The 27,241-nt window shown below is 48.5% G+C and overlaps 2 protein-coding genes across 2 annotated transcripts in view; one reads left to right on the top strand and one right to left on the bottom strand.

Annotated features, from left to right (window-relative positions):
* On the top strand, positions 1-26,870 carry Sarm1 (sterile alpha and TIR motif containing 1). Its single transcript, XM_004856982.3, has 9 exons — positions 1-850; positions 5,548-6,166; positions 8,234-8,446; positions 8,723-8,814; positions 8,912-9,147; positions 10,698-10,800; positions 10,873-11,062; positions 21,787-21,908; positions 22,004-26,870. The coding sequence occupies exons 1-9, from the start codon at positions 381-383 to the stop codon at positions 22,131-22,133; spliced, it is 2,175 nt and encodes a 724-aa protein (XP_004857039.1). The 5' UTR covers positions 1-380; the 3' UTR covers positions 22,134-26,870.
* The window catches only part of Slc46a1 (solute carrier family 46 member 1), a 6,389-nt gene continuing 4,648 nt past the window's right edge, over positions 25,501-27,241 (bottom strand). The window contains exons 4-5 of the mRNA XM_004856983.4: positions 26,511-26,667; positions 25,501-26,003 (exon numbers count right to left, since the gene is read on the bottom strand). Coding sequence (XP_004857040.2) covers positions 25,946-26,003; positions 26,511-26,667 — 215 coding nt within the window. The 3' untranslated portion in view covers positions 25,501-25,945. The remainder of the gene's footprint in view (positions 26,004-26,510; positions 26,668-27,241) is intronic.

Raw genomic sequence — 27,241 nt, forward strand, 5'->3', positions numbered from 1 at the left:
GAAGCGGGGCCTCCACTCCGGGACTCGCAGCTCGGGGCGTGGCTACTGCCCCGCATCTCTCAGCCCAGCAGATCCCCAGCTGGAGCTGTGCTTTGTTCTGGCCGCTGCCTTCTCTCCCCTCCCGCATCTGGGTGCATCTTTGGTCTTCCCATTCCCTCCCTCCGCCCGCTCCCTGAATCTGGGCTCGAATCCCCTTCCCCAACCGCTGCGGCCGAGCCCGGCCTCCCCCTCCCCCAAATTTCTGGCCGGCGCCCTTGCCAGGGGGCCTTCTCTGCATCTCTCGGTGCGTCTCCTTCCCTGCCGCCCGCTCTCCCGGGCCGGGGTCGCTACACCCGGCCCCGCCCCTCCAGGCGGGGAATGTCCCCCGCAGCCCCGCGCCCATGGTCCTGACGCTGCTCCTCTCCGCCTACAAGCTGTGCCGCTTCTTCGCCATGTCGGGACCACGGGCCGGCGCCGAGAGGCTGACGGTCCCCGGGCCGGATGGGGGCGGAGGCGCGGGCCCGTGGTGGGCTACGGGCGGCCGCGGGTCCCGCGAGGTGTCGCCTGGGGCGGGGGCCGAGGTGCAGGGCGCCCTGGAGCGTGCGCTGCCCGAGCTGCAGCAGGCGCTGTCGGCGCTGAAGCAGGCGGGCGCCGCGCGGGCCGTGGGCGCGGGCCTCGCCGAGGTCTTCCAGCTGGTGGAGGAGGCCTGGCTGCTCCCGGCCGTGGGCCGCGAGGTGGCCCAGGGTCTGTGCGACGCCATCCGCCTGGACGGCGGCCTCGACCTGTTGTTGCGCCTGCTGCAGGCGCAGGAGCTGGAGACGCGTGTGCAGGCCGCGCGCCTGCTGGAGCAGATCCTGGTGGCCGAGAACCGGTGAGGGCGCGGGTCCGGGGGAGGCGCCGCGTGGTGTGGGGCGACAAGGGCGGTTGAGTGCCTGCATCTCTCGCGTTACCTGCATCAACTCCATTGCACTCCTACACTATCCCTCTAGTAGGTATTAGCACGTCCATTTTACAAATGAGGAAACTGAGACCCGGGAAAGTTTAGTGACTTGCCCAGCGTCACACGTGTCATAAAAAGAACCAATAGTGCAACGAGGATTCACTCCCAGGGCTGGTGGGGTAAGGAATGGAGACCGGAAGAGGAAGATTAGTCAGGACAGGAGCTGTCCCTGGTTCTATGGATGGAGGTGGCATCCTACTGCCAGTGGCCCTCAAGCCCCAAGTTCTTCACCCATGTGCCTGGGTGCCCTTCTGTGCTGCCTTCTCTCCCTACTAGACATGATCTCATTCTGCAGATGCTGATCGGGAACAGGTTTTCTGCTGGGATTAATGAGTGGGGGCAGAAGAAACTGAGGTGCAGAGCTGGGCAGGGGCCAAAGTATGGGACCTCTTCCCCTTACCCATATAGTACCAAATGCAATAAGTGGGGTTAAACGGCAGCCTTTGCCTGCCTCTTGGTAATCCCCTGGAGTGTAGAGACCCCCAAGGACTCCTTTCCCTCTCTTCTGATGCCAGAGCAGACCAGGGTGTCACACTCCACCAGGGTGTCTCACTGAATTCCCAGGCTCCTCAGGCTTAGAGGAGTTTTAGATGAGTCACTTACAGCTCATGCAGCCCTCATGAGAGTGATGGGAATCAGCTAGGGAGATTTCCTTGCCATTTTCGAAAAAAAAAAAAATCTTGTGGTTGGTGGAAATGATACAACTCAAAAAAATTCATGAATGAAGTAATTTAGATTGGGAGATCAAGATATGGTTCTGCTTGATTAGCAGGCCATTGACCTTCAACCCAATATAGGGTCCCCTGATCTCCGTGAATTTGGAAGGCAAGCAGGTGGAGTGTGTGTTCAGTGAGCATGGTGGGGCCCAGGTCTAGCTTGATAGCAGATGGGGCAGCTATAACCAGAAACCTGGAGAGTGGGTACAACCAGCACCATAAGAAGAGGGAGGCTGCAAGATGCAAGCAGCACTGGTATGTTTAAAGGCTGAAAGTGGCAATCCTTGACTCAGTTACTGAGAGGAGTCACTAACTAATGTCCCCAAACCCAGGAAACACACACACACACACACACACCCCACACGCGCGCGTGTCCAGTGTCGGTTCAGCACCAAGGACAGAGTGCAGCACACTTCCTCAAGCCTCAAAATCCTTCCCAAGATTCTCAGGATCTCTGCACCCCTCTAGACTGCCCAGGGACAGGGCTGGAAAGGGGATAAGAATGAGAACTTGTGTTTATGAAACCTTTTCCTCCACGACCAACCAACCCCCATTGCCTCCTCTTCCATCTGGGTGTCCTCCTCTTTGCAGCTCTGTTCTTCCCAGTGGGCTACTGCACCTGTTGCCCAGGAGCATAGATCACAGTTTCTTTCACCTCCAACTAGCTGGATAAGTCCAACATGGTAGGGACTCCAGCCTGGCTCCAAAACACCAGTGAGGGCCCCATCTGACTTTGTGCCCCATCTGCAGTTGTGGCTGCTTCAGTGCATGATTAGGCCCAGTCTGTTCCTTTTGAGATGGGCAGCTGAATGTCCAGCTCAGCAAAACTTTGCTGGCCTTATGGCATGTTCTGGACTTGTCACTGTGATGCCCATGAGGCAAGAACTCTGGCTGGCTGGCTGGGCCTCTGTCTTTGGAGTAGCATTACTGGGACAGGACATCATTTGGGAAAGTGGGTGAGACAGGAAGTCTTCCCCTTTCCTGGATTGTGGCAACTCTCCCGCCTGCTCTGCTGGTCTCCAGGCTGTCTGTTGGATCTGTCCCTCCTGAAGTAGCCAGAGTGAGTTTCCTAAAACCCGTGTGTGACCAGGTCACTCCCCTTCCTGAAGTTCTTCACTAGCTTCCATTTGCTATCAAGATAACCTACAAATGCCTTGAGGTAGCTGCAAAGGCCTCCAGGATTGATCTCTTTCCTCACTCTTCCCTTGAACCCTCTGCCTCCATCACATGAGCATGCGGGCAGCTCCCCAAGTGCACCAGCTCTCTAATACCTGCAAGCTTTTGCATATGCCCGTGTCTGGATGCAGTATCCCTTTTCTCCTCCTAGCTAGCGCCCTCCGCCACCTTTTGACCTAGCCCCATAGGCAACCATACAACATATTGCATGTATATCTTTCTATTCTGTGTTCTGGTAAAATCTTTCATCTTGTTTTGTGTGCACATGGTTTTGGTTTACACAAATGGTGCTGTGTTATACAGTACATTCTGTTTCTTACTTTTTTTAACTCAGTGTTAGGTTTTTAAGATTCTTCATGTTGCAGTGTTATCATCTGCTCAGTCACCTGTTACTGTGCCAAAATCCTCTAGTGGGCTCCTGTCCAGGTTATCTCCACTCTCCTAGGCTTGATACTGATAGCCTCCAACTTCATACCACAAAAAAACCCAACACAGTCAAGAGTACCCCTGGCCAAGTGCCCTGGCTAATCTGTGTGATTTGGAGAGATTGCCTCCATATTGTCTCCATATCAATGGCCCCAACATGCACCTCTGCCCACAGTGCTTGTGGCATTTGTAACTCTATACCTCACAAATCCTCTGTATTATCCAATATGTGACTTTGCCCATCTAATAAGTGTAAAGTGGTAGCTGTTCCTTTAGTGTTTATTTCTGTAATTACTGATAGGTTAAAGTATCTGTTTCCTTGCTTGCTCACATTTTGGATTTCCTCTTTTATCGCTGGGTGCAGTGGCACACACCTGTAATCTCAGCTACTCAGGAGACTGAGGCAGGAGAATCACAACTTTGAGCCAAGTGTAGCTAACTTTTTTTTTTTTTTTTTTTTTTTTGAGACAGGGTCTTGCTCTGTAATTCAGGCTATCCTTGAGCTCACTATGTATCCCAGGCTGGCCTTGAACTTGGGGCAATCCTCCTACCTCAGCCTCCCAAGTGCTGGAATTACAGGTGTGTACCACCATGCCAGGTTTAGTTTTGTTTTGGGGGCACAAGGCCTTACTCTGTAATTCAGGCTGGCCTTAAACTCACTGTGTAGCCCAGGCTGGCCTTGAACTCACAGAAATCCTCCCACTTCAGCCTCCTGAGTGCTGGGACTACAGGTGTGTGCCACCATGTCTGGGCCACATGTAGGCAATTGAGTGACTTAGTGAGACCTTATCTCCAAATAAAAAAGGGCTGGCGATGTAATTAAGGACCTGGATTCAATCCCTAGTACTGGAAAAAAAAATCAAGCCAAGCATGGTGGCACACACCTATCCCACCATTTGGGAGGCTGAGGCAGGAGGATCCCTCCAAATTCAAGACCAGTCTGGGCTAAATAGTAAATTCAAGGCCAGCCTGAACTTGTCTCAAAAAACCAAAAGAGAGAGAGATTGCGAATGAGCAGCACAGAGATGTAGCTCAGTGGTAGGGCCTGTGCCTAGGTTCCATCCCCAGCATAAAAACCAAACCAAAAAAACTTCTTTTAAGTTGCCTGTTTATGTCCTTTGCTCACTGTCTACTGAATTCACTCCTTTGTTCTTCTTAATTTGAATATTTACTTACATAATCTCCATATGAATCCCCTGTTGATTTTCTATTTTTCTTGTCTGGAATTAGACATTGTATCATCTCTGGCTGCCACCCAAACCCCAAACATGCTACCTCATCAGCCTCGGGGTCCCAGCCCCTGGCTGTTCTCTCTCTCCCTGTTATGTTCTTTTCTCAGACATTTAACTCAGAGCCATCACTCCACCAGGCAGGCTCCATTACATCACTCACTTTGGATAGCATCATGGCCAGATCTCTATTATCTTGGCCTTCTTACTTGCTGAGGATAAGCTCCAGTAAGACCTTTTTTGCTTTTGTTTTTTGAGACAGGGTCTCACTACGTAGTTCAGTCTGGCCTTGAAATCACTGTGTAGCCCAGGCTGGCTTCAAACTCATGGTGATCCTCCTGCCTCAGCCTCCCGAGTGCTGGACATGTCACCTCCACACCTGCTCCTGACAGGTTTAGCCACTGTATAAGAGCACCATACACAGTAGGTCCTCATGAAATATTTGTTGAACAAATAAATAAGTCCCAGTCATGGAACTTAGAGTGAGAAAAAAATTTGAAGGCAAAGCTGAGAGTGGTGTACTTCAAGTGACACTTTAAGTGACAATAAATTAACACTGCTGAGCTTTTACTACGCCTCAGATACTGTGCCAAGCACTCTATATGGATTATTTTATTAATCCTGACAATAATCCTGCGAGGTAGGTATTCTTATATTCCTACTTACGAGATGCCGAAACTAAAAAAAAAAGATAAAAGAAGGTCCCCAAGGTCCCACAGTTAGAAAACAGCAAAGAAGGAACCGGGCTGGGGCAGGGTTGGGGGACCAGAGCTGGAAGCATTGTGGTTCTCAAGGTGAGGAGGTAGCAGAGGAAACAGCTGTGGCCAGGACTTCTGCACCCTTAAAATCAGAGAAGACTGGTCCTAACGAGGCCAGAGGAGAAGCAGGAAGTATAATGCTGTTCCCTGAGTTTCATATAACACTACGGAGGCCCAAAGAGGTTAAATGACCAGGCCCCCAAAGAGGAAACTAAGTCTCCCACCCGGCAACTCCACTGATCCCTTCCACTTTCTCCTGGCAGGGACCGCGTGGCGCGCATCGGACTGGGCGTGATTCTGAACCTGGCGAAGGAGCGCGAGCCGGTGGAGCTGGCGCGGAGTGTGGCGGGGATCTTGGAGCATATGTTCAAGCACTCAGAGGAGACATGCCAGCGGCTGGTGGCTGCTGGTGGCCTGGACGCCGTGCTGTATTGGTGCCGCCGCACAGACCCGGGGCTCCTGCGACACTGCGCGCTGGCGCTGGCCAACTGCGCGCTGCACGGGGGCCAGGCGGCGCAGCGGCGCATGGTGGAGAAGCGCGCCGCCGAGTGGCTCTTTCCCCTCGCTTTCTCCAAGGAGGACGAGCTGCTGAGGCTGCACGCCTGCCTCGCCGTGGCGGTGTTGGCAACCAACAAGGAGGTGGAGCGCGAAGTGGAGCGTTCAGGCACGCTGGCGCTCGTGGAGCCTCTCGTGGCCTCGCTGGATCCTGGCCGCTTCGCCCGCTGTCTGGTGGACGCCAGCGACACAAGCCAGGGCCGCGGGCCTGACGATCTGCAGCACCTCGTGCCGCTGCTCGACTCGTCGCGCTTGGAGGCTCAGTGCATCGGGGCTTTCTACCTCTGTGCGGAGGCTGCCATCAAGAGCCTGCAGGGCAAGACCAAGGTGGGCTAGGGTAGATCTGAGCTTAGAGAGCCCTGGGAAGGGTTCCCAGAGGAAGTGACATTCAACTGGGGCTTGAGGTACACCTAAGAATTGCTGAAGCTAGAGGAAGGTCTAGGGGTCAGTCATTCTGACCGTGCAGGCAAGACCCAAACTTTAGACTTGGCCACTGGGGTCAGGAGGAAGACACTGAGAGATTTATTTATTTATTTATTTATTTATTTATGGGGAGCCAAACTCAAGACCTTGCTCTTACCAAGCAGGCACAGCGCCACTGAGCTACATGCCCGGCTCCACTGAGAAACTTTTAAGCTGGGGACACTTGTGTTTTACAAAGATCACCTTGGCTGCTGTGTGGAAAGGGGGCTGGCAAGGAAGAAACTAATGACAGGAGGACCCGATAGGAGCTATGACAGAGAGCAGGGAATTGAGAGAAGGCACACAGTGTGTTGGCAGTGACAGGGAGAAGCAGACACATTCAAGAGGTGTTTGAGGAGTGGAATTTAGGACCTGGGAGAAGGAGAGCAAGGTCATGAAGGTGACTCCTGGTTATGAACCTAGACAGCCCTTGGATCAGGTAAACTGGGTAAAAGGCGGACAGGCAGAAGTAGGACGGGTGGGGGGATTGAGTTCAGTGGGGCATGTTGGTTCAAGGTGTCTGAGAGCTGCCCCGTTGGGAACCTTCAGTGGGCAGTTTAACCATTTAGGTCCCTGGAAAAGAGATGGTGGCCAGAGACAGAGGTTTGGGATACCAGTGTGTCAGCCAAATAACATTCACCTGAGTCTCAAAGCATCCCTAGGGCCAGGGTCTAACTCACAGGCATTAACTTGCTATGTGGCCTTTGTCACTTGGATTCATGGTTTACTTTTGTTGCTATTTTTGTTACAGTCCTGGGGATGGAACCCAGGACCTTGTGCATGCTAGGCAAGTGCTCTGCCACTAAGTGCCTTTCCAGCCCTGGCTTTGTGTTTATCCTCTGGAAAACTGAAGCTGCTGAGCCACAGTAGCTGTTTTTACCCTAGATGTGGGACTAGTGATAGTTTCATTAGTAAAAGTTTGCGGGGTTTTTTAAAAAAAATTAAAGATTCAAGACTATCCCTGTAACACCCTCTCTCTCCTTTGCACTCCTCTGGGGGACCCCTGAGAATGGCAATAGGTGATGCAGGGAGTGGAACACATCCCTTGGCCCACCCTGTTTATACTACAGCTGTCATCTAGGGATGCCTGGAGGAGTGTATCTCTCAGGTGGTTGCCACCCATCATGTATGCTCCTGCAGATCTCGAGGCTACTTCCAACATCCAATATTTAAGCGCTTCCGATTTACCTCTCTGTGTCCCAGAGCTGGGCCACAACAAGACTTTTCTTTGTGTACATTGTTCTGCCTTGGGAGAAGGGACTTTAGGGAGTAAAGACCCTAATGATTGAATCTGGGCAGTGGCTCTGTCACCCCTTTCCCACCAAAGCCAAGTGAATGCAGTTTAACAAAGACGTTGAACCCCTGCTCCATGTCCTTTGCTGAGCCAGGCTCAGGGCTACAGCGGCGACTAAGAAGGCCCTCAGCTTGTAGTCTAGTGGAAGTTGCATTATTAACTAGCGACAGTGGCATTCAGAGTGCACAAGTCTAATTGGAAGTGTGAGCCAAGCCATGCAAGAATCAAAGCTGCATGCAGGAAGTGCTAGTCAATTTGGGTTCTGATGGATAAAGATTCCTAAGAGCAGGCTGGAAGAGTTAAGGGTTCCAGAACACCATGGTGGAGACCTAGAGGTATGGGAGCCTTGGTGGGTGTGTGAAGTGAGCAGAGAAGAGTGCGCTGGGGCTGCATTGTGCAGCCTGGCCACATACTAAGAGCTCAGACTTTATCCCAGGGCAGATGGCAGCTGTCCAAGGGCAAGTGAAGGGGACCTGGTCAGAATGGCCTTTGCTTCAGGAGGATGATTAGTGGATGACGGCAGGTTTAGTTAGGGCACACGGTGGGACTTTCAGCAGTGAGGGGAGGACTGGGCACTTTTTGCGACGGTGGCTGGTTGGCTGGTGGACCCAAATGCCCTCTTACCGCCCGTTCCCTAGGTGTTCAGCGACATTGGCGCTATCCAGAGTCTGAAACGCCTCGTGTCCTACTCCACCAATGGCACCACGTCGGCGCTGGCCAAGCGCGCTCTGCGCCTGCTGGGCGAGGAGGTGCCGCGGCGCATCCAGCCTTGTGTGCCCAGCTGGAAAGAGGCGGAGGTCCAGACGTGGCTGCAGCAAATCGGCTTCTCCCAGTACTGCGAGAGCTTCCGGGTAGAGCCGCTAGGGGCCGCCTCCCGGAGTTGGAGTGGCCGCGACCCAGAGGGCCGCAAGCTGGGGAGCCCTGGGCATAGGCACCTGCGTCTCCTCAAGGCCCACGCGCCTGCGGCGCCACGGTAGCCTTTTGGGGGTGGGAAGCCTGCTCTGAGCCACCTTCGGTATCCCTCACCTCTGATCTGGGGCCCCCCGCCGCTCCACTGCCACCATCAGTTCCCTTCCCTTGCATTTGTGCAGAAGAGCGTCCCTCCTCACACCTGACCCCTCCCCCAGGAGCAGCAGGTAGATGGAGAGCTGCTTCTGCGGCTCACGGAGGAGGAACTGCAGACAGACCTGGGGATGAGATCGGGCATCACCCGCAAGAGGTACTACCCCGACCCTGCCAAGTCTCACTAACCGTCTGGACCTCTGCCACCAGGCAGTCCCCAGTCAGGACCTGAGCGTCTTCTCCTTCGGGTGCAGGTTCTTGAGAGAGCTCACGGAGCTCAAGACCTTTGCCAACTATGCTACCTGCGACCGTAGCAACCTGGCTGACTGGCTGGGCAGCCTAGATCCGCGCTTCCGCCAATACACCTATGGGCTGGTCAGCTGCGGTCTGGACCGCTCCCTGCTGCACCGCGTGTCCGAGCAGCAGCTGCTGGAGGACTGTGGCATCCGCCTGGGTGTGCATCGCTCGCGCATTCTCTCTGCAGCCCGAGGTCAGCCCGCCCCTCCGGGACCCCACCCCAGCCCCACCCTGCAAGGAGTGTAGGGACACAATGGAAGAGGTTCAAATCTCCCTAGGGAGTGATTGAGCCCTGCTGGGTCAGACAGGGCTCTGAGCAAGTAAAGGTGAATATATTGCACTTTGCCCTGGAGAAGTTCCCAGGCTGAAGTGGGTAATGTAGGCTGGTATACAAGCGAGCAGCTAGCCCTCACAGGAAGCATGCCCAAGACTCCAGTGGAAGGGCAGAAGAGGAAGCTCTGCTTACCTGGCCCACCAAGTCTAGATTTTGGAGAGGAAGGGATGCCTGACCAGATCTGGAGAGATGTATGGCATGAGGTGGAGGTAGCCGGAAGGGCCGCCCAGTCAGAGGGGGCAGCTTGTGCAAGTGCAGAGGCAGCACAGTGCATGGGGCTGCAGACACAGGGTATGGGTGGGCACCCAAAGGACTTAGCCTAGTAGCCAACAGTTTACAAAGTATGGATTCTGCAGGTGCTTTACAGTGAAGACTAGGGCTCTAGCAACCCTCCTTATTTACTAACTTATTTTCATTTACTAGTTACTATTTAACTACTAGGCTATCTAGTAGGTAGAATTCACAGAGGATGGTGTCTGGTGCTAGCACTGAACGTCAGCTCTACTAGGGCAGAGATCTGACTGTTTTGTCCACTGCTGTGTCCCAAAACCTTAGGATAGCGCCTGGCACACAGCTTGGGTTTAGTAAGAATGGATGGTCCCCAACGTCTGACTAACAGCTTTCCCTCTTCTCTGGGTGTGCTGGTGCACACCTGTAATCCCAGTGCTAGGGAGGCTGAGGCCAGAAGATCACCACAACTTCCAGGCCAGCCTGGGCTACATACAGGGTTCCAGGCCAGACTACATAGCGAGACCTTATCTCAAAACAAGCAAACAATCAAACAAAAACAAAAAAGACAATTTTTCAGCTTTATGATGGTGTGAGAGCACACCTATGTAAGTTTTTTTTACTTTAGTCCATATTCAGTACATTATGTGAGATATTCAACACTAGATTATAAAATAAGCTTTGTAGATGATTTTTGCCCAGCTGTACACTAATGTAAGTGTTCTGAGCATGTTTAAGGTAGGCAAGGCTCAGCTGTGATGAAAATTGACATTTTCAATTTATGATGGATTTATTGGAACATAAACCCATTGTAAATTGAGGAGCATCTGCATTTATTGAATAAACAGGTGGGAGGCAGGAGTTGAGGCTGGCACCAAGGAGGTTTCTGATGGAAACTAGGAGGAAGGGGAATGGGGAAGGTCTCGGCTATGTTGAGTATGGAGGGCCTGTGGGCAGCTGGCTGCACAGGTCTGCAGTTCTCAAGAGAGAGCAAGGCTGGAGGTACATGTCAGTGTCCCTAAAACCCAGTATCTGCCTTCTGAGCCTTCCTTCCTGTAGGGCGTATGTATCCACTTCAGTGTCCCTTTCTAGAGCAAGCCACCTTGCCCAACCTGGGCTGAGAAGGCTGGGGAGTGGTGGGGAGGGACTACCCTTACCATGCTGTCTCTCATTGGCCTCAGAAATGCTCCACTCCCCACTGCCCTGTACCAGTGGCAAGCTTGGCGGGGACACCCCAGATGTCTTCATCAGCTACCGAAGGAACTCAGGCTCCCAGCTGGCCAGGTAAGGAGGGCAGGGGGGATGGCCTGGGGCCTAGGGGTGTGGCTACAGTGGTGACACAGAATGTCTCTGCAGCCTCCTGAAGGTGCACTTGCAGCTGCATGGCTTCAGCGTCTTCATCGATGTGGAGAAGCTGGAAGCTGGCAAGTTCGAGGACAAGCTTATCCAGAGTGTCATAGGTGCTCGCAACTTCGTGCTGGTGCTCTCAGCTGGCGCACTGGATAAGTGCATGCAGGACCATGATTGCAAGGACTGGGTGCACAAGGTAGGTTCTGGCCTGTCCTCTGCACTCCAAGCACTGGCCTGGTCCAGGGGACAGGGTCCTCCTCCCATCCCTTCTTGTTTGCACATCCCTGCACCCAGCTGGAAGTTGAGAGCCACAGCTCTGACTGGAATAGAAAGAACTTTAGGAAGCCAGTAGACACTCTGGGCCTGTTTTCTCTTCTGTGAAATGGGAATAACCTACCTATCCTATTCATCTTGTAGGATTATTGTGAGGGTCAGAGAGGGAAAAAATGCTTTGAAGCTGGGTGTGGTGGCATATGCCTATAGGCTCAGCACTTGGGAGGCTGAGCCAAGAGGATTACCATGAACTGGAGGCCAGCTTGGGCTACATAGTGAGTTGAAGGCCAGCCTGAACTGCATAGCTAGACCCTTTCTCAAAGCAAAACATTAAAAAAAAAAAAGCCGGGGATTTAGCTCAGTGGTTCCGCTGCCTGCCTCGCAAGCGCAAGGTCCCAAGTTCGATCCCTGGTACCAAACCAAAACCCCAAAACCAAAACAAAACAAAACAAATATTCTTTGAAAAATAACCTCTGTACATGAGAGTATAGTATCGTGACAGGTAAAATGGAATCATTGTTAAGAGTACAAAACAGCTGGGCATGGCAGCATATGTTTATAATCCCAGCACTCTGGGAAGCTGAGGTGAGATAGTCACAAATTTGGGCCAGCCTGAGCAACTTTGCAACATTCAGTCTCAAGATAAAAAATAAAAAAGGGCTAGGAATGTAGCTCAGTTTGAAGGCCCTGGGTTCAATCCCTAGAACCACACACACACACACACACACACACACACACCCACAAATGGATCACACCTGTAATCCCAGGTATTTAGGAGGCAAGATCACAAGTTTGAGGCCAGCCTGGGCAACTTAATGAGAACTTGTCTCAAGATAAATTCTAAAAAGGTCTGGGGGTATAGCTCAGTGGTAGAGCACCCCTAGGTTCAATCCCTAGAATCAGAAAAAAGAGAGCTAGAGAGCAAAAAAGCAAAAGAGCAAGAGGGGAGGGAGTGAGAAAGAGGGAGGATGAAAAAACTCTATATTTGAATCCTGACTCTGGCCTTGGGCAAGTTACTTAGCCCCAAGAACCTTTGTGTTCATTACTGAAAAATAGGGATCAAAATAGTACCTAACCCTAGGACATTGTTACGGAATTAAAAGAGCTAAATTGTGAAGTGCTTAGAATGCCTAACATATGATAACTGCTCAATAATGAGAACTATTATTAGTAACATAATTATTATGCCCACTACAGCTGTTTAACTCACCAATGTACCTTCAGTGCATGACACATAGTAGGTGTAACAGACAGTGGAGGAATGAGACCACCCAAGCAGGCTAGTGAAAGCAAAGAGGTACAGACTTTATTCACCTGGGCAGAGGTGGACTGATGGCAAGCAAGAGGCCATCAGCACCAAACAAAGAAAAGGCAGGAAGCTTTATAGGGCATTGAAAGAGAGGTCTGGCACATCTATCACATATAGGAGTCAGAGCAAATATTTGTGGTCGTCCATGCAGTGATTGAGACAGATGTATGGATATTTTTACGTGACTTGGCACTGAAAAGATGTTGTACTTTGTAGCTGTTATCTCTACACTGGGAACATCCCATCCTGTGTTCTTTATTCTATCTGCTCCAAGGCAGCATGGTCGCAGACACAGCACCTGCATAGGTTGCCTGGTTTTTGGGTTTTTTTTAAATTCTTTTATTGGTACATTTTAGGGATACAATACATTTACATTCATCATTGGGAACTTGTACCTGTACATGATGTGTCTTGGTTCTTATTTTTTCCCCATTCCCTGTGCACCCCTCACCCTCTCCACCCTTCCCTATTTACATAGACTTTGTTTCCATTTTTTTCTTTTCTCATGATTTTTCCTTTCCCTTCTTTCTTTTCCCCTTCCCCTACCACTTCCCCTACCCCTTTGGACCTTTTCTTCCTTTTTTTTTGGAACTGGGGATCGAACTCAGGACCTTCCACTTTTGAGGCAGGTGGAAGGACCACTGAGCTAAATCCTTGGCCCTTGGATCTTTTCTTCCTATTTCAAATTATCACTTATTTGTTTTAATCATTTTAATCCTTATTTACACTTTCAGTTTCTCACACTTGAGAAACTATCGGTATTTACATATGTGTGTCCTATTTATTTCACTTAAGAGTATGGCCTTGGCCAGGGATTTAACTCAGTGGTGCCACTGCCTGCCTTGCAAGCACAAGGTACCAAGTTTGATGCCCAGTACCAAAAAAAGAAAAAGAAAAAGAGGATGGCCTCAATATGCATCCATTTAGCTATAAATGTCTCTAGTTTCTCGTTCTTTATGGCTGAGTAGTACTCCATTTTATATTAAAAAAAACAACCCACATCTTCTTTATCCAGTTTCCAGTTGATGGGCGCTTGGGCTGTTTCCAAGCTTTTGCTATTACAAACTGTGCCACTATAAACATGGGTGGACATATATCACTGTGGTATGATTCTTTTAATTCTTTTGGGAAGATACCCAGCAGGGGAATAGCTGGGTCAAATGGGACCTCTAGCGCTAGTTCTTTGAGGTATCTCCATACTGATTTCCGCAGTGGTTGCATCAGTCTGCACTCCCACCAACAATGGAGAAGAGTTCCTTTCTCCCCACAGCCCCGCCAGCATTTGTTATTAGTTGATTTCTTGATAGCAGCCATTCTTTCTGGGGTGAGGTGGAATCTCAGTGTTTTCATCTGCATCTCTCGAATGACCAGTGATGTTGAACATTTTTACATATGTTTATTGCTGCTTTTACTTCTTTGTGTGAGAAATGTCTGTTCATTTCAGATCCCCATTTTTTAACTGGGTCTCTAAATCTGGGGGGGGCGTCTGATTTTTTAAAGGTCTTTATATATTCTAGATAGTAGTCCTTTGTCTGAGGTACAGCTGCTAAAAATATTTTCCCAGATTGTACGTTGTCTCTTAGCTCTGTTGGTGGTTTCTCTTGCAGTGCAGAAGCTTCTTAATAAGATGAGATCCCAGTTGTTGATTCTTTGTGCTAGTTCCTGTGCTACTGAGGTTTTGTTCATAAAGTCTTTTCCTATGCCAGTGTCTTCAAGAGTTCTACCTAACTTATCTTCCAGCAAGTTTAGTGTTTCTGTCTTAATATTTAGATCTTTAATCCACTTTGATCTTAGTTTAGTGCATGGTGATAGATATGGGTCTAGTTTAATCTTTGGCAGATTGAAATCCAGTTTTTCCAACACCATTTATTAAATAGGCTCTCTTTCCTCCAATGATGGTGGTTGGCTCCTTTTTCAAAGATGAGGTGGCTGAGTATGTCTGGAGTTGTTTCTGCATCTTCTAATCTACTCCACTGATCCTCGGGTCTGTTTCTTTGCCAGTACCATGCTGTTTTTATCACAGTAGCTTTGTAGTATAGTTTCAAGTTGGGGATTGTGTTACCCCCTGCCATGTCTCTGTTGCTTAGAATTGCTTTTGCTATTCTAGGTCTCTTCTGGTTCCAAATGAATTTTTGGATTGTTTTCTCTAGTTCTATGAAGTATATTATTGGAATTTCAATCAGCATTGGATTAAATATATATAGTAGTTTTGGAAGTATGGCCATTTTCACTATATTTGTTCTTCCTACCCAGGAGCAAGAGATGTCTTTCCATTTTCTTATATCCTCTTCGATCTCTTTTTTCAGAGTGCTGTAGTTTTCAGTGTAGAGGTCTTTTGCTTCCTTTGTTAGATTGATTCCTAGATATTTCATTTTGGGGGGATGCTATTGTTTTGTTTGGTTTGGTTTGGTTTGGTTCCAGGGATCAAACTCAGGTCCTTGCACTTGTGCAGCAGGCAGCAAAACCACTGAGCTAAATCCCTGGCCCTATGGGATGTTATTGTAAAAGGAATTGTTTCCCTACTTCCTCTCTCATTGAGTCTGTTATTTGTGTATAAAAAGGCTATTGTTTTTTGTTTGTTTGTTTTTTTGGTACCAGGGGTCAAACTCGGGTCCTTGGGCTTATGCAGCAGGCGGTGAAACCACTGAGCTAAATCCCCAGCCCCAAAAGGCTATTGTTTTTTGAGTGTTGACCTTGTATCCACTACTCTACTGAATCTGTCAATTAAGTCTACAAGCCTTTTGGCTAAGTTTTTTGGGTCTTCTATGTAAAGTATCATATTGTCAGCAAATAATGACACTTTAACTTCTTCCTTTCCTATCTTTATTCCTTTTATTTCTTTCTCTTTTCTAATTGCTGTGGCTAATGTTTCCAGAACTATATTGAACAGGAGTGGTGATAGTGGGCATCCTTGTCTTGTTCCTGATTTTAACGTGAAAGTTTTCAGTTTTTGACCATTTAGTGTGATGTTGGCTGTTGGTTTTTCATAGATAGCCTTAATCAGGTTGAGATAAAGACCTTCTATTCCAATTTTCTGTAGGGTTTTTATCATGAATGGGTGTTGCATTTTGTTGAATGCTTTTTCTGCATCTATTGAGATGATCACATGGTTTTTGTCCTTGGCTCTGTTAATATAGTGTAATCCATTTATTGATTTACCTATGTTGAACCATCCTTGCATCCCTGGGTTAAATCCGACTTGATCAGGGTGTATGATGTTCTTGATGACCCTCTGTATTCTGTTTGCCAGTATCTTGCTGAGGATTTTTGCATCTAGGTTCATTAGGGAGATTGGCCTGTAGTTCTCTTTTTGGGTTAGGTCTTTCCCTGGTTTTGGAATCAAAGTAACACTTGCTTCCAAGAAGAATGAATTTGGAAGTATTGCTTCCCTTTGAATTTCCTTGATGAGTTTAAAGAGTAACGGCGATAGTTCTTCTTTAAATGTCTTGTAGAATTCAGCCGTGAAGCCATAAGGACCTGGGCTTTCCTTTGTTGGTAATTTTTTTATTACATTTTCAATTTCATTCATTGTAATTGGGGTGTTTAGAATTTCTATATCTTCTTCATTTAACTTTGGCAATTCATATGTATCTAGGAATCTGTCCATTTCTTCTGTGTTTTCCATTTTATTAGAGTACAGGTTCTCAAAGTAGGTATGGATGATCCTCTGGATTTCTGCTAGGTTTGTTGTGACTTTACTTTTTTCGTTCTTAATTCCATGGATTTGAGCCTTTTCTTTCCTTTTTTGATAAGGTTGGCCAAAGGTTTATCGATTTTATTTATTCTTTTGAAAAATCAACTCTTTGATTCATTGATTTTTTTGTATTGTTCTCTAGGTCTCCATTGCATTGATTTCTGCTCTTATCTTTATAATTTCCTCTCTTGTACGAGCTTTGGGTTTGTTATGCTCTTCTTTTTCTAGGTGCTTGAGGTTCTGCATTAGATTATTTGAGTTCTCTCTGTTTTCCTAATATGGGCATTCACTACTATGAATTTCCCTCATAGAACTGCTTTCATTGTATCCCATAGATTCCTGTATGTTGTACTGTCATTATCATTTACTTGTAGAAACTGTCTAATTTCTTCTTTAATTTCCTCTGGGACCCATTGGTTGTTCAGGAGAGTGTTATTCAATTTCCATGTGTTTGTGGGGGTTTTGTGGTTTCTTATGTTATTGATCTCCAATTTTATTGCACTATGCTCTGATAATATACAGGGGGTAACTTCAACTCTTTTACATTTACTTAGACATGTCCTATGAGCTAGCATGTGGTCTATTTTGGAGCAACCAAAAAGAATGTGTATTCTGATTTTGTGGGGTGGACTACTCTGTAAACATCTATTGTCCATTTGTTCAATAGCTTGGTTCAGTTCTAGAATTTCATTGTTAATTTTTTGTCTAGATGATCTGTCTATTTATGATAGAGGGGTATTGAGTTCCCCTACTACAATTTTATTAGTGCTTATTTGGTTTTTCATGTCCATTAATATTTGTTTTGTATAGTTGGGGACATTCATATTTGGTGCATATATATTTATGATTGTCATCTCTTTCTCTTGGATTGTTCCCTTCACAAGGATGTAGTGACCATCTTTGTCTCTCTTAATTAATTTTGGTTTGAAATCTACTTTGTCTGCAAATAAGGTTGCTACCAAAAAAAAAAAAAAGATTGCTACCCCTGCTTTTTTCTGGGTTCTTGTCACATGGAGAACTGTTTTCCACCCTTTTACTTTCAGTCTATGAATTTCTTTTTGAGTTAGGTGTGTTTCTTGATTACAGCATATTGTTAGATTTTGCTTCTTAATCCATTCTGCCAGTCTATTTCTTTTGATTGGTGAATTGAGGCAATTAACATTGATGGTTATAATTGATAGATATTGACTCATCCTTGTCATGATGTTTTACTGTTGTTGGCTCTTTTATTTCTTATTTTTCCCCCTTTTCCTTTAGTTTCTTACCTTGCCTGGTGGCTTCCCTCTTTTGGGCCTCATGGAGTTGTAACCTCCACTCTCTTTTTCTAGGCTATTGTTTAGAATTGTTTGGAGTGCTGGTTTGGTGTTCATGAAATTTCTCAGGTGTTCTTTGTTGTCGAAGTATCTAATTTCCCCATCGATTTTGAAAGATAATTTTGCAGGATACAACAGTCTGGGTTGGAAGTTATTTTCCTTTAGGGCTTGAAATACTTCACTCCAGGCTCTCCTTGACTTGAGGGTTTGTGTTGGAAGGCTGCTGTGATTCTGATGCGCTTTCCTTTGTAGGTGATTTGCTTCTTTTCTCTAACTGCTTATAGGATTTTGTTCTTCCGTTGGGTTTATGAGATCTTGACTATTATATGTCTAGGTGTAGATTTTTTTTTTTTTGATCATGGCTACTTGGAGTTCTATATGCCTCACTTATCTGTATGTCCAATTCTCTACCTCTGCCTGGGAAGTTTTCTACTATTACTTCTGTGAACAGTGTTTTTATGTCAATTGTACTTTCTCCTGTTTTTTTGTGGACTCCTATCAGTTTTATGTTATTCTTTTTTGCATCATCTAGCAACTGCTGGATTGATTTCTCATGGTCCCTTACTATTTTTAAGAAGTCTCTGTTTTCATGGTCCTTAACCGCACTTCTGTCTTCTATATCTGATATTCTATCTTCACATTCCCTTAATCTGCTGTGAATACTTTCAATGAAGTTTTTAATCTCCTGGATATCTGTTTGAATCTGTTTCATGGATTCCATTTCTTTCTTATGCTGGGCATTCATGGCTTCCAGCATGTTTCTGAGCTCATCTATTTTTTTATCTGTTTCCGTTCTAGAGCCTCTAATCATGTCTTTCACTCTGCTCACCATCTCTGTAGTTATCTGGGAGATTATTTCTGCTTTGAATTTTTCTAGAGCCTCATTCATCTGTTTTGTTACTTCCTGTACTATCAGTTCAGGGTGTCCAGGAGGTTGATTATAAGACTTTTCCACCTCATTTCCCCCAGAATTTACCTTTTGTGGGGTGGAAGTCTGAGTTTGTGCCTTGCTTAAATGTCTTCTCATTTTTGTTTTTGGTATTGTCCTTGGTTTAATTCCTGGGTTGATACTTTGTGTGTTTTGTGGGGTTTTTTGGTACCGGGGAACAAACTCGGGACCTCGTGTTTGTGAGGCAGGCACCGGAACCACTGAGCTAAATCCCCAGCCCAAGCTGTTACTGTTATTTTTTATTTATTTATTTATTTATTTTTGTTACTGGGGATTGAACTTGGGACCTTGTGCTTGCGAGGCAGGCGCCAGAACCACTGAGCTAAATCCCTGGCTCCTGGGTTGATATTTTGAAGTTGCTTATTGTAAGTATCTTTGTTGCTTGTAGTTAGAATCCTTAGGGAATGATTGCTTCTCAGAGGTGTCTTCCAGATATAGCTGGTCTTTAGGTTTTGAGTCTCTAATGGCTCTGAGGCTATCTCATTTTCATTATACCAGGACAACTGATTAGATCAATCTCAACACCTTAGCCCAAGTGATACAATCAGCAACTCCATAGCATCAAGTACATCTTAGAAAATGACAATTTGTGGTAGTTATTAATCTATCACCTTTAACTGTGTGAATTATATCAAAATCAAGGACCAACCCAACATATGTTTATGGTGAATAAACTCTTCAATATAGCAACTTTACCCTCAGGATGGAGAATTAGAAGGAGTTGGGGAGGGAGGATAGGTAGGTAGAAGGATAGGGGAAGGTTAGCAGTGAGACCAGAGGACACAGGTGAGAGAAGGAAAAAGAGAAGAAAAGAAAAATGAAGAAGAAATACAAATTAGGGCCAGAACAGGAACACAAAAGGAGATGAAGCACAATGTGGGACAGCAAGGGAGCAAGTGAGAGAGAGAAAGAAAAGAGAAAAGAAAAAAAGAAAAAGAAAACTTTGAAAAGAGTAGAAAAAAAATTAAAAATAAGAGCAAAAAAAAAATACTAATAATAATTTTGAAGGGCCAGGGATTTAACTCAGTGATTCTGCTGCCTTCCTCACAAGTGCAAGGACTCAAGTTCAATCCCTGGTACAAAAAAAATAAACAAATAAAAATAAAAATAAAAAGTGGGCCAGTGATGGAGCTCACCTGCAAAGGCCCTGGGTTCAATACACAATACTGCCCACCCCTAACAAAAAGAGAACATGGGTGAGTGGAAGTGAAGGCACCCCAGGCAGGGCAGTGGCCTGAGTGAAGGAATCACAGGGATGAGAAGGTGCTACAGCCTGTGTCACTGCTTTTGATGAAGAGACTGGAGAGCAAAAAAGTAGAATAAATTTTACATGCCCATGCTGCTAGTGTAGAAATCAGAAAAGCTGGGCTTCCAACCCTATCCATTGGAACCTTTTCTGTTCTAACCCTGAACCCCATGCTGTTTCCCAAAACCCATGTGTTCCACAACATACATCTGGGGCCCTGGGAGGGGAGGTGGTAGGATAGGGTTGGATTCAGCCTATAGAATAATTGAAGCAATGATTAAGCATATGAGTGGTTCTGATCCATGACTACTAGGTTTACGGGGTCCAAGACTTGACCTTAATCAGGTTTTTGTTCTCAGCCAGCTGAATGATCTTTTTGTTTGTTTTGGGGGGTTTTTGTTTTGTTTTGTTTTTTGGTACCAGGGATCAAACTCAGGTCCTTGCACTTGTGCAGCAGGAGCCAGAACCACTGAGCTAAAACCCCGGCCCTGTTTGTTTTTGTTTTGAGAGGTGTCTCATTATGTAGTTCAGCCTGGCCTTGGACTATGTAGCCCAGGCTGGCCTTGAACTCACAATGATTCTCCTGCCTCAACCTCCCAAGTGCTGGGATTACAGGCATGTACCACTACTCCCGGGAGCTGAGTGATCTTGAAGAAGCCTTTCTTGGCCAGCCTCTGAATGAATCTGTGCTGTGAGCGGTCTTTACTGTCTTTGGGTCTGTGGACTTTCAGCAGAAATAAATTTCTAAAGGTCTCCACATTAATCTCAGCAGGTTCAGAATTCATCTAGATACACAGGAGAGGGCTCAGGCCTAAAGAGCGGACTCTAAAGGCTTGAGCTGGAAGCCTGGCTCCTCCGGGTTGGATGCTTGTGTGACCTGGGGGAAGTCCCTTCCCCTCTCTGGCCTTCCTTCTCATTATCTGTAAAATGGAGAAGAATCTAGTCAGGATTGAAGTTATACAGGCTTCTTCCCCTCTCCACGAGGGTGCTCAGCACCCACTGTCTCAGCAGCTGGAGAGGAGGGAGGAGGCAGGCAGGGTGGTGGCAGACTTTGCCTTGGACCAGTCCTAAAGGCTCCGTCATCCCTCTTTGGTTGCTTTTAGTGCCTAATGGCTTCTGGTTTTAATACTTCTTTCCCTGAAGCCACATTTAGCGAGCAATCAATATGGAAAACCACAAGTGAACTGCACTCCAGAAAGTCCCACCCCTGTGATCACCCTTGAAAGGAAAACATGATTCAATAAGCACTTACCAGAGAGCACCATTAATAGTAAGAAAGATCCTCAGAACAACCTTGTGGAGGAGGTTTTATTATTCCCACTTCACAGAAGAGGAAATCAGAACACATCTTATTTCTCAAGCCTCCATTGTATGCTAAGCACTGCCCTGATCATTTGCCATGGACTATTGTAATTATTCCATGCACCGATCCTACAAGCTGGAAACTATCATGAACTCTACTTTATATATTAGAAAACAGAGACTTTGGGAGCCCAAGAGAAGCTGTGGGCTGTGGCAGAAAAGTCCCAACCCTCAAATCTTGTCTTGTTCTTTTGGTGACCAGCCCTCATCCTGAAGCTAAGCCACGACTCCTACTCAGTCAACCCTGGTTAGGAGTTGTGTCATTAGCAAAAGACCCTTTTACCACTCAGGAGACTCCAGTGGTTTTAGGAGCTCTGGGCCAGCTCCATCCCAGGACAAAGACCAAAGTGTGTTTTTTGGTTTTTTTGTTTTGTTTTTGTTTTTGGTACTGGGGATCAAACTCAGGTGCTTGCGAGACAGGTGATGGAACCACTGAGCTAAATCCCCAACCCGCCAAAGTGTTTTTGTTTTGTGGTACTAGCGTTGAACCCAGGTCCTTCGCTCTGAGCTACATCCCCAACCCCTTATTTTTGAGACAGGATCTCCCTAAATTGCTAAATTGCCCAGGGTGGGCTCAAACTTTCAATCCTTCTGCCTAAGCCTCTCAAGTAACTGGAATTATGAGTCCGTGGCACCACACCCGGCTCCAAAGATTTTTCTTATCCTATAATGTATGAAGGAGATGTCAAGGTGGCTTGGAAGGAAGACCTTTGAAGCACCTCCCTGATCCTAGATAAGACAGGGGTCTCTTCTCTCTTTTTCTTCTTTCTCCAGGAGATTGTTACTGCTTTAAGCTGCGGCAAGAACATTGTGCCCATCATTGATGGCTTTGAGTGGCCTGAGCCCCAGGCTCTGCCTGAGGACATGCAGGCAGTGCTTACCTTCAACGGCATCAAGTGAGTTCCAAGGACCTGGGGACAGGGTAGGGGGTACAGATCACCCCAGCTCCCTCTGCCCTGCTCTCTGACCCACTTGGCCTCTGTGCCCACAGGTGGTCCCACGAGTACCAAGAGGCCACCATTGAGAAAATCATCCGCTTCCTGCAGGGCCGCTCCTCCCGGGACTCATCTGCAGGCTCTGATACCAGTTTGGAGGGGACCACACCCTTGGGCCCACCTTAATCAGTCCCCAGTTCCCAAGCCCTGCTGTGACTCCCCTTTCCTCCCAAAGGTACACCGCCTGGCCAGTCTGGGCTGAGACAGCCTGGGCTCTTCTCAGGAAGTGGCTCTCGCAGTCCCCTCCCCTCCTGGCCCACTTTAAACCTCAGTGTGTGGAAGGGGAAGGAAATCAGGCATGGGGGTAGGGAGGGCTCCTCCTCCCTCCTGCCATCAGGTCCCCTGTCTTCCACCCCAACTGTGTTCCTGCTGTTATAGAGACACAGGAGATGAGGGTGGGTTGCTGCAAGTTCTCCATCTCCTACCCTGAGTGCGGCTGGCAGAAGGGTGAAGGCAGGCAGCCTGGTACAGGAAGGAAGTGGGCAAGGCCTGGCCTGTGCCTGGCCTCATAGTCCAAGCAAGGGCCTGGGCCCAGGTGGCATCCAGGGATGAGAGTCCCACAATGGCTGTCCACTCAGACTGTGCCTGGCCCCTGGCTCACCACTTCCTGCTGCCTTGTGGCCTTGCCCTGTAACCACTCAGTGCCCCTCCAGCCTTCCTATGGAACAGCCTCCTTTGCCACATCCAGGTTCAAGGTTGGGCCAGACTGGCCATCTGGCTGGTCTGTGGCACAGGAACCTCTTGCTCGGGCCTGGGACTGCCCAGGAAGGCCTCGTTTCAAGCCCACCCAACCACATGCCTTGGTGCTATGCCTGAGGCTCCTGCCTGGCCTGGGCCCACTAGCTTCCCTAGCTCCTCACCCACTCAGGGCTTCCCACCCACTTGCTCCAGGAAGAGGACTAGGCAACTGCCTGGCAGCAATGGTACCCTGGGCAGAACGTACAGTTGTGGGAAGCAGTATAATCTGAAAGGGTACATTTCCCCAAGTGTAAAGTGCATTCAAATCCTTTGGGACGCCTGTTAAAATTCAATTCAGGAGACCCCAGGTGGGGCCTGAGCATCTGCATTTCTGACTCCCAGAAGAGCTGACATTGGTGGTCAAGGGATGACACTGAGCAGCAAGTCCCTCAGGAATCCTTGCCATTTCCCAAGCACTCTGCTCATAGTCTAACCATCACAGCAACTCTATCCTGTATGATCACTCCCACTTCATAGATAAGGAAGAAAGGCTGAATGATGAGCCCAGTTCCCAAAGCCATTAGGGGCAACCCCAGGATCCAGACCCAGGCCTCCCAGCACTCAGCCACTCCTGGTGAACCTGCTATCTTGAGACTCATCCTGGAGCATGTGCAGAGCCATGGCTTGTCCCTTGCCTCAGATTCTGACACTGGGACAGGTTTTAGCCAAAAGCCCAACCCAGGAGCTACACAGAAATAACAGGGCAAGAGTATCCCTTTGCCTCTCTCTCCACTGGAGTAGGAAGGGGAAAAGTGCCTCCACCAACCGAGCCAGTGGAGTTGGCTGTTCCTGACACATTGCTCCCCTCCGAGGGCACCACTTCCAGACCCCCTACGTGTGGAGCAGGCCAGGGTGCTCCCTTGCTTTTGGGCCACATCGTCAGAAAGTCAAGTTTCATCCAGGCTTGGGAGGTCTTCCTTCCAGTTCCCCCCCTGGAAAACGCCCCATCTTCCACTGGTGCCAACCTGGCTGTGGCTCTGACTGGGCACAATCCTCCCTTACTACGAGAGTTTGCTAGTGCAGGTCCAGGCTCTGTCCTGGATGCGAGGATGAGGTAGATTGGATGTTGCCCTCACAGTCTAGTCGATCACAAAACAGTGTACAGGCACTCCCAGGGGAAGCTGTCTGTCTTTTTTGTCCCCAATCACCCTACTCCCTGCGGAGTGCCCCATGGGTAGTACTCAGAAGTTCCTGGGTTTTCTTTGGTTCAGTACACTCTCCACGGAAGTCCACCTCCACTGCCCGGCCTTCTGGCTGACCTCTTTGCCCTCATCTGTCTCCTGGGATAACCAGAGCCCATCCTCCAGCCCAGCCAGGCCAGTGTATTCAGGGGTGACAGCCTCCTTGCAAACACTGATCACTTGTAGCCAAGGCCAAGACAAGCACCATTAGCCTGGTGCTGCCCCTACCAGACATGGTCCCTCAGGATTGATCCTTCTCCAGAGCCTGCTCTGACATGGGTCTTGAGGGTCCAGGTTTTTTGCTTGGCTGGGCATATCTGCTGCCCCCAGAATGGGGCTGAGTCAGTGTGGTTCCTACCCCACTTCGCCTACCCTTTCCCAAGGGCCATGAACTGGTCAGGGACATTCAGAGGCCAGAAGTCCAGCCACAATTCATTCATCCTTACCCAGGCCCATGAAGACAGGCATCTCATTCTAGACTGTTAGGGGTGGGAAGATCTCAGAGGATCAGACTAATGTGCTTCCTAACATGTCCCACTAGGTGTGGGCCCCAGATCACACAGCTTGGGGCACTGCTGACCTCACCCTTCCTAGAGGGGCTTGCTCAAGGTCACAGTTGGCCAGAGGCCAGCCCAGAGTCTGTGCCCTCCTCTCCTCACAGCCTCATGGTGGGGGGGTTAGTGGAAGCCCTGTCTGTGCTCAGATCCCCCAGTTGCAGGGGGACAGTGAGGGAGGAGTCTGGAGACAGGGGTCCAGGCTGCAGAGGCCCCAGCTGGACCTGGGCTACCACTTTACCATTATGATTTCCAGTCAGGCAACTGGCTTGCAGAGCAGGTGAGAGAGAAAGAGGGAAGCCACCATGGGCACTTCTGGTTTGAAGAGTTAAGTACCCCCTGAGTTGGCTCTGCTTGAGGGCACTTAAAGCCTTCATCAAAGCCAGTGCCTTACTATTAAATAAGATTCTGCCTTTCAACTTCCTAACTCCCTAAGAACAGACTCCTCATTCTCTGGGAATCTGGGGCCATGGATTATATGGGAAACTGGGCCCAGCTCCTAGGTTCCCACTGACCTCCCGAGGGACAGTCTCAGTATATAGCTCTGCTGCAATGCTCAGCAATGCGAGTTATCTGAAGGTGGAGTGGCAACAAAAACTGACCTGCCTGGGCTGGTGCAGCCAGAAAGAGCAGTACAATTAGGAATGGGCAGCAAGGGCTCTGCCCCAAGCTCATTTCTATTTTTGTGTTTGAACACAGGGTGTTGCTATGTTGCCCAGGCTGGTTTTGAACTCCCAGGCTCAAGCAGTCCTCCTGCTGCAGCCTCCAGAGTAGCTGGGGCCACAGGTGTGTCTCTACAGCCACTTGCCCCATGCTTTTCTACTGGCCTCATGCAAGCCTGGTGGCCTTCCACATTGCGCAGGAGTTGACAGAAATCAGATGAGGCTTGCAGGACACACCCAGTGCCATTCCTACAGGCAGTTTAGGGGCACCCACTCAGGCCAGCTGCTGCTGGTATCTGACCCATCTTGGGCAGACCAAAAGCAGGAAAACAGAGGCCCCAACCCCAATGCCAGAAGATTCTTTTCAGCTTCACTCAACTGATTTATTGTGATGACTGGCACTGTTAAACCCAGAGGTGAGTAGGCTTAATTTCCAACCACAGTGACAGCAGCATTCTCCCTCCAGAGGGCACCAGGTCCGTCCCACAACCTCCCCTCCCCAAGCATTAACCAGATAGCAGCTTTATCAGTCATGAGTGACAGAGGAACTAGTGCCATGCACTTTGCAATGTGAGCTGGAAGAAGAGATGCCAGCCCTCATGCTTCACCTGGGTCCTGAAGTGTCACCTCCAAGACCTCTCCTCTCTCACATGGCATAAGGGTGACGCATGGTGGAAGGGTAAACAGAACCCAGATGCTCCCTGCTGCTGTCCTTCAAGGGAGTTGTGGGTGCTGCAGGGGGCTGGGATCTCAGGGCAGACTTGAAATCAGGCCATGCTCTCTGCTCCTCTGGCTCAGGCACATCAGGGGCTCTGGGGAAACTGCTGGAAGTCAGGGTGAGGATTAATCCTTTCCAGTATCCTGTGAGAGACCAGAGAGAGGGTACAGAGTTGACCTGGAGGAACCCTCAACGACTGTCTGGAGAAGTGACACAGGATTGACTGGGGGGTCCACCTCCCCAAGCTGAAAGGTAGAGGACAATGCCCAGAGACAGCTCTGGAAAATAACTCGTCAGACCATTAGGAAAAAGTTAGGGGCCAGGCTGGCCTGTGGTCTGGCCATAAGTAGCTGAGAATGCTCTCGGAGATTCCACCATAGTTCCACCTATGAAATGGGACAGAGGAGGGGGACAGGTGCTGGGATGGGGAAAAACATGGCCCTGCCAAGTGCTGCCCCTACCTGCCCTGCCACTGTGCCCTTGTGGAACAGCTCCTGGAGGATTAGGCAGCTGTGAGAGGGGAGTCAGCCTGAGACAGCACACCTAGAAAAAGGTCCCTGGAATGAAGCTGCCATTTGCAGCCAGGAAGCAGAGGAAACCTTTAGGATAAAGGGCTATGTTATGAACATAGGTTTAGGGCCCTGCATTACCCAATCAGAATGGCTGGGATGAAGAGAAGGCCAGCTCCCAGGAGGAAAGGGAATCCCTTCATGAAGTTCAAAGTGGCTGGGTAGAGCGAGTTGAAGATACCGGAGGCTGTCAGCATGGCCAAGCTATTCACACAGGCCACAGCAGAAAAGAGAGCACCTGGAAGAAATAAATGTCACCCTCTGGAGTTTAAAAGACCTAGGGTCAAATCCTGGCCCCACCACCTCTCAACTGTGTGACGTGGAGCAAGTCATTTAACCTAAGTCTCACCTCCCTCACCTGTGTGACAGATTCATAGTCATGCATGGAAAGGACCTGGCACAGAGGGGCTACTAAATAAATGGCTGCTATTAAATCCACAATAGGTCTATGTGATGTCTTCTAATGAAAGCTGAATAGAAATGCACTTTTGGGTTTTTCATCTTTGCAATCATCTCCTGTTTGGGATTAAGTGCTGGTTTAACTCCCAGTTCCAACACTCATAGCTGTGTGCACCCTGAAGAGTAGTTTATCCCTCTGGGTTCCGTTCCTCCTGTTGTGAAATAAGGCCAACAGCTAATTCATAGATTGCTGCAGCTTTAAGCTCACCTGTACAGCACCTATCATAGAGTGGCCTCCTGGAGGTAGCTACATTAGTAAGGGCTGTTCTTGTCTCCTGTTGCCCTTGGCATCTTTGGGTACAGTGGAAAGTGTTGGGAAAAAAGCTACAATGAATCAAGGCACTTGGGGTCTG

This window comes from Heterocephalus glaber, unplaced genomic scaffold, assembly GCF_053883595.1.
Source record: "Heterocephalus glaber isolate CG9 unplaced genomic scaffold, H.glaber_assembly_v1.0 deba00001564, whole genome shotgun sequence".
Taxonomy (NCBI): Eukaryota; Metazoa; Chordata; class Mammalia; order Rodentia; family Bathyergidae; genus Heterocephalus; species Heterocephalus glaber.

Coding starts and splice junctions, on each gene's coding strand:
- Sarm1 (XM_004856982.3), top strand. CDS start 381: ATGGTCCTGACGCTGCTCCTCTCCGCCTACAAGCTGTGCCGCTTCTTC. Junction 851..5,547: donor ATCCTGGTGGCCGAGAACCG/GTGAGGGCGCGG, acceptor TTCTCCTGGCAG/GGACCGCGTGGCGCGCATCG. Junction 21,909..22,003: donor CTTACCTTCAACGGCATCAA/GTGAGTTCCAAG, acceptor CTGTGCCCACAG/GTGGTCCCACGAGTACCAAG.